Here is a 6,942-nt window from a genome sequence, read left to right as displayed (position 1 = left end):
TTTTCACAACATTTTAAATATGAATTAATGCACTTTTTAAAATGCTATTTTTAAATAGTTACAAATTGAACAATTATAATGATACAAGGAAAGGCAGGCATAGTTTATTTTCATAACCGGCTTTACAGAAGACTACAAGAAGGCTAAAATAATCATAATTCTGATTAAATAGAGTAGTATAGAATACAAAATTAAAATCCAAAAGTGTATAAAATGCTTGCAGTTGTCATATATGCACAATTGCATCAAAGTGCCAAAGTGCATTAATTTTATAATAACATGTAAATAAAACAAGATAATACCCAAAGATTTAAAAATACAGTTTTGGAGCATTCTAGTTCCAACCCATGAAATACAAAACATGTTTGCACAACATTTTAAATATGAATTAATGCACTTTTTTTTAATTGCATTTTAAAATAGTTACAAATTTAACAGTTATAATGATATAAGGAAAGGCAGACAGGGTTTATTCACACAACAACAACCCTCTTTACAGAAGATTACAAGAAGGCAAAAAAAAAAATCATAATTGTAATTAAAATTATACCATGCAATCATCATAAAAACAACCAAATTAAAATTAAAATCAAAGAGCGTATACAATGCTTACAGTTGTCATATATGCTTAATTGTATAAAAGTGTCAATAAGATGTAAATAAAACAAGATAAAAATACAGCAAATGTAACATAATTCCTACCATGAATATTCCAGTTTCAACCCATGAATTAGAAAAGCTGTAAATATTCTGCACGACCCGATAAATCCTCCCCGGTGTTCCCCGCCAGGTGTGGTTCAAGAACCGGCGCGCCAAGTGGAGGAAGCGGGAGAGGAACCAGCAGGCCGAGCTGTGCAAGAACGGCTTCGGGCCGCAGTTCAACGGACTCATGCAGCCCTACGACGACATGTACCCGGGCTACACCTACAACAACTGGGCCGCCAAGGGGCTGACGTCGGCCTCGCTGTCCACCAAGAGCTTCCCCTTCTTCAACTCCATGAACGTCAACCCGCTGTCGTCGCAGGCCATGTTCTCGCCGCCCAACTCCATCTCGTCCATGACGTCCGGCATGGTGCCGACGGGCGTGACGGGCGTGCCGGGCTCCAGCCTCAACGGCCTCAACAACTTGAACAACCTCAGCAACCAGGCGCTCAACTCCGGGGTGCCCACGCCGACGTGCCCCTACGCGCCGCCCACGCCGCCCTACGTGTACCGGGACACTTGCAACTCCAGCCTGGCCAGCCTGAGACTGAAGGCCAAGCAGCACTCGAGCTTTGGATACGCCAGCGTGCAGAACCCGGCCACGAACCTGAGTGCGTGTCAGTACGCCGTGGACAGGCCGGTGTGAGGGCGTCCACGCCCGCAGTCCAGAGTACGACCCCCGCGCGGAGCATGGCCGGCGGATCAGTTCGGCGTCATTTGGGTTTGATTTTTTTTTTTTTTTTTTTTTTTTGGAAGGGGATGAACATTATTGTGACTCTTCCCTCCCACGCAGCGCACAACCTAATCCATTCATTCTATTCTGAGTGATCCGATGGCTTCTCATGGGGGGGTTTTATTTTGAAGTCGGCCACAGGAACAAGAGACTACTATATTATTATTTACCTTTTTTTTTTTCTTTTTTTTTTTTTTTCAAAAAGGGCACTAAAAACTGAACCACTGAAAATAACATTTTAAGTTTTATTCCAGGATTTTTTTTTATTTTTTTATTTTTTTTTGTCACCATGAGGATTTTAGTATGGAAGCCTGTTTCCGCCGCTAAATAACAAATACCCCAAAGGTAATAATTATGTCATTAAAAAAAAAAATCGAAATTATGGAATAAAAAATCGTAATTATGAGATAAAGTCAAAATGATGAGATTAAAAGGTCGAAATTCTAAGATAAAAAGTCATAATTATGAGATAAAGTCAAAATGATGAAATTAAAAGGTCGAAATTCTAAGATAAAAAGTCATAATTATGAGAAAAAGTAAAAAGTATGAGATAAAAGTAACAGTTATGAGATGAAGTCAAAATGATGTGATAACAAGTCACTATTATGAGATACAAATGTCAAAAATGATGATATAAAAAGGTCATAATTATCATATAAAAGTCAAAATTATGACATAAAAAGTAAAAATATGAGATAAAAGTAACAGTTATGAGATGAAGTCAAAATGATGTGATAACAAGTAACTATTATGAGATAAAAATGTCCAAAATTATGAGATAAAAAGTCATGATTATGATACAAAAGTCAAAATTATGACATACACGGTCAAAATAATGAGATAAAGGTAACAAATATGAGATTAAGTCAAAATTATGAGATAAAGTCAAAATGATGAGATTAAAAGGTCGAAATTCTAAGATAAAAAGTCATAATTATGAGAAAAAGTAAAAAGTATGAGATAAAAAGTAACAGTTATGAGATGAAGTCAAAATGATGTGATAACAAGTCACTATTATGAGATACAAATGTCAAAAATTATGATAAAAAAGTCATATATATGATATAAAAGTCAAAATTATGAGATACAAAGTAAAAATATGAGATACAAGTAACAATTATGAGATGAAGTCAAAATTATGTGATAACAAGTAACTATTATGAGATAAAAATGTCCAAAATTATGAGATAAAAAGTCATGATTATGATACAAAAGTCAAAATGATGACATACACGGTCAAAATAATGAGATAAAGGTAACAAATATGAGATTAAGTCAAAATTATGAGATAACAAGCAATTATGAGATAAAAAATGTCCAAAATGATCAGATAAAAAGTCATAATTATGATATAAAAATCTAAATTATGAGATAAAAGATCAAAATAATGAGATAACTGTAACAATTATGAGATAAAGTCAAAATTATGAGATAAGTCACAATTATGGGATAAAATTGTCAAAAATTACGAGATAAAAAGTCATAATTATGATGTCAAAGTCAAAATTATGACATACAAGGTCAAAATAATGAGATAAAAGTAACAATTATGAGATTAAGTCAAAATTATGAGATACAAAGTAACAATTATGAGATAAAACGTCAAAGATTATGAGATAATAAGTCATAATTATGATCCATCCATCCATCCGTTTCTTGGGGGCACTGGAGCCCAGCTACAATCGGGCGGAAGGCGGGGGACACCCTGGACAAGTCGCCACCTCATCGCAGGGCCAACACAGATAGACAGACAACATTCACACTCACATTCGCACACTAGGGCCAATTTAGTGTTGCCAATCAACCTATCCCCAGGTGCATGTCTTTGGAGGTGGGAGGAAGCCGGAGTACCCGGAGGGAACCCACGCAGTCACGGGTAGAACATGCAAACTCCATACAGAAAGCTATAAAATTCAAAATGATGTGATAAAAGATCAAAATAATGAGGTAAATGTAACAATTATGAGATAAAGTCAAAATGAACAATTATGGGATAAAATTGTCAAAATGATTAGATAAAAGATAAAAAAATAATGAGTATAAAGTCACAATTATAACATAAAAAGTCATTATTATGAGATAAAAAGTAAAAATTGTGTGATAAAAAGTCATAATTATGATGTAAAAATCACAATTATGAGATAAAGTCAAAATTATGATATAAAAAGTAACAATTATGAGATAAAAATGTAAAAAATTATCAGATAAAAAGTCATGATTATGATATAAAAATCTAAATTATGAGATAAAAGGTCAAAAATAATGAGATAAGTCACAATTATAAAATTAAAAACTCATTAATATGATATAAAAAGTTGAAATTGTGAGATGAAAAGTCAAAATTATGAGATAAAAGTCGAAATTATGAAATATAAAAATCAAAATAATGAAATGAGAGTAAATAATATGCGTTATTAAGTCATAATGATGACCAAAAAGTCTTAATTATAAGAAAATCCAAATTATGAGGAAAAAAAATCAGCATCGCACAATGAGGAGTGAAAAAGCTGGAAACTCAGGAGCAGTTTGGACTTTTTATACCACAAATGTGACTTTTTAAACTCATAATCATACACCTTTACTTTTTCCATAATTTGGACTATCTCATAATGTTGACTTTTTATCTCCTAACTTTGACTTTTTAAATCTCCAAATTCTGATTTACCATTGTAGTATGTTTTTTTTTAAATTTTGTTTCGTGTCTGAAACGGGCTTCCATATTTGAGACTTTTTCAACTCTTGTAAATATTCCAACTATATATCATCTGCTGCGCTCCGAATGTACGCCCCGGTTCGACTTATTCACGCATGTGAGAAAAGGGGCTCATCAACCAGCCAGAAGAAAAATAACAACAATAATAAGGAATCATGTTTTGCTTGCAATCGAAAAAAAAAAAAAAAAAAAAAAAAAGGGAATGTAAATACTAAAACGCACCGCAGTCGTGTGTTTCTAACATAATATAAAAATGATTATTATTATTAATGTCTGTGTGAATATCGATTTAGAATAGCAATCCTAGATTTAAAAAAAAAACGCATTAAAATGTTCCTGCAAATGATTTGCTCTGTGTATACTATTTGGTACGGAATTATGTTTTTTTTTTTTTTTGTTCCAACATCCAAAAAAAATGTGTTTTATTTAATGGAAGTAAATATATTGTTCAAAGCCACCCTTGCTCTTATTATTGAATCTGTGTGTTAGCGCCATTGTGTCCACTTTGGATGATTGGGACGCACTTGTGCGCCTAATCTATTGCTGACTGTGCCAATACACATTAGCGGGAGATGCCCCGGCAGATTAGCTGCTGAATACATGTCTGCAGCTTCAAATAACATAGGGAATCAACAACACCCAGGCTGGGACCACACAGTCTATTGTAGTGGGGTCATTAGATGGAAGAATGGAGTATACTGCGCACACAAAAAAATAATACAAATAATAAATAATGTTAAAAAAATGAGTTTTGCGGGCATTGCTGCACCAGGGAAAGTTTGCATGAATTTCCCCAAGAGGGATTTGTTCACAAACATGTGCAAACGTGGACGTTATAGGCGGGGAGGCGCCGACGGAGCCAGGCCGGGGAAGGGTTGCCTTTGCCGGGCTGCATGTAGCAGCAAGCCCCGGCGAGGAGGGGCCTAATGTGGGGAGCTTATTTGGGGCAAATTACCAAATTGCACTTTCCTTAAAAAAAAATACAACATTAAAAATATTATTCCTACTTAATGTTTAATTTAAAACATTATTAAAGCTGTTTCATCCAAAACCTAAGCAGTTTTGTGCAACATGTGACTATAAAACCAAGGTACATAATTACATCAATTAACCCACATGCTCTCTATGTCAGACCTGGGCAAATTAAGGACCGTTGAGCTTTTTAATCTGGCCCGCCGGACATTCCCAATTAATTTTTTGGGGGATCTTTAAGATGGAAACTGTAGCCGCCATTAAAATGTGCAGTGGTGTTTTCAAATGACCGTAAGTCTTGAACTATACAAATGATCTCAATGGTTGGAATCGGTCCCGATGTGGTTGGTTATCGATATTGGTAAAAGCCGATCTCACTGATGGATGATCATTATTGGCAGCATAAAACCTGTCGGCGCCATGTTTCGATAACTACGGGTTGCACTTGGGCACTTGGCGATCACTCCAGCAGCACTGAGAGGGGACTCAGCCAAACTGCCTCGAGGTAACGTTGCAATTTTCAATGCCAACAAAGAAACTGACTTAAAAACGCTCCGTTGTAAATTTAGCGAGGCTACGATTTTCCAAAAATGATGCTAATTATAGATTGGCGTTGCTTTTGACATGCTACTGATTAGCATTGGCGATTTTACATGGCGATTTTGTTGTCAATGAAAACCACAACCAAGATGTACGCGGCAATCAAAACAGCTGGTGCGTAATAAGTGCAATATTTACAGTGTTAAAACTTTGTAGGGCACAACAGACAGCAAAGACTGAATTGACTAACACACCATAAATCAGACCTGGGCAAATTAAGGTAAATTAAGCTTTTCAATCTGGCCCGCCGGACATTCCAAAATATTTGTTTTAGATCTTTAAGATGGAAAGTGTAGCTGCCATTATGATGTGCAGTGATGTTTTCTAATGACCATAAGTCTTGAACTATACAAAGTATTTCAATGGTTGGAATCTGCACTTATGCATGATATACTAGTTACTATGGTAATCAAATTAGTTACTATGGTAATGTCAGTCACAGCAGCTCAGATGAGGCACCAAGCAGTGTGGGTGGGGAGTGTTTCCACAGAATGTCAGCCTGAAATGTGGGTGTCAGGGACAGACGCGGAAGGAGAATTTTACAACAAAGTCCTAAAGCTTAGTGATATATTACAGATATATCAGATTGTAGGTGTTTAAGTTTTTTTTACTCTTTAAGTTCATATTTCGCTGTGTTTGTTGCACTTTGTTTGCGTTTCGCTTGATTGTAAAATATGTGGATGGAGAGGGGGGGTGACGTTCATATGTTGTCAATATTCAGTGTTTTATCATTCATAGTTAATATTGTAAATCCCACATTCTTTATTTTCATGTAGATTCTGGGCATTCAATCAGACATTATTGTGAGGTTTTGTATTAGTGTTCCTAAAAATAGATATACCAGCCCCCAGACACATTTTTTCTCAAAATTTAGTGATATATCAGATTGTAGGTGTTTTGTTTTTGTTTTTTTAGACTAGACTTCCTTTATTGTCATTCAAATTTGAACTTTACAGTACACATAAGAACGACATTTCGTTGCATTAGCTCATGGTGGTGCAGGATAAAAGAGCAATAATGTGTAAATATAATATAAATATAATACAGATAAATATATTGCACTTTTGCATATGCATCCATGTTTATGGATGTATGTTTTATTGTCTTTATAGTCCAGCCAGTTAATACGTTTTTTGGGGGGAATTGAGGGGATTATTATGATGCGTTCAAGAGTCTTATGGCCTGAGGGAAGAAGCTGTTACAGAACCCGGAGGTTCTGCTA

At 35.2% G+C, this 6,942-nt stretch overlaps 1 protein-coding gene across 2 annotated transcripts in view; it reads left to right on the top strand.

Moving 5' to 3' along the window:
* Positions 1-1,616, top strand: part of pitx2 (paired-like homeodomain 2) — a 9,488-nt gene extending 7,872 nt beyond the window's left edge. For both annotated transcript variants that reach the window (XM_061977311.1, XM_061977310.1), the window contains one exon: positions 791-1,616. In XM_061977311.1, the coding sequence (XP_061833295.1) occupies positions 791-1,348 (558 nt within the window). In that variant the 3' untranslated portion in view covers positions 1,349-1,616. The remainder of the gene's footprint in view (positions 1-790) is intronic.
* Positions 1,617-6,942: the final 5,326 nt, after the last annotated feature.

This window comes from Nerophis lumbriciformis, linkage group LG16 (assembly GCF_033978685.3).
Source record: "Nerophis lumbriciformis linkage group LG16, RoL_Nlum_v2.1, whole genome shotgun sequence".
NCBI classification, from domain to species: domain Eukaryota; kingdom Metazoa; phylum Chordata; class Actinopteri; order Syngnathiformes; family Syngnathidae; genus Nerophis; species Nerophis lumbriciformis.
Note: the sequence above shows the minus strand (reverse complement) of the source record. Positions and strands in the feature narration are given on the sequence as shown.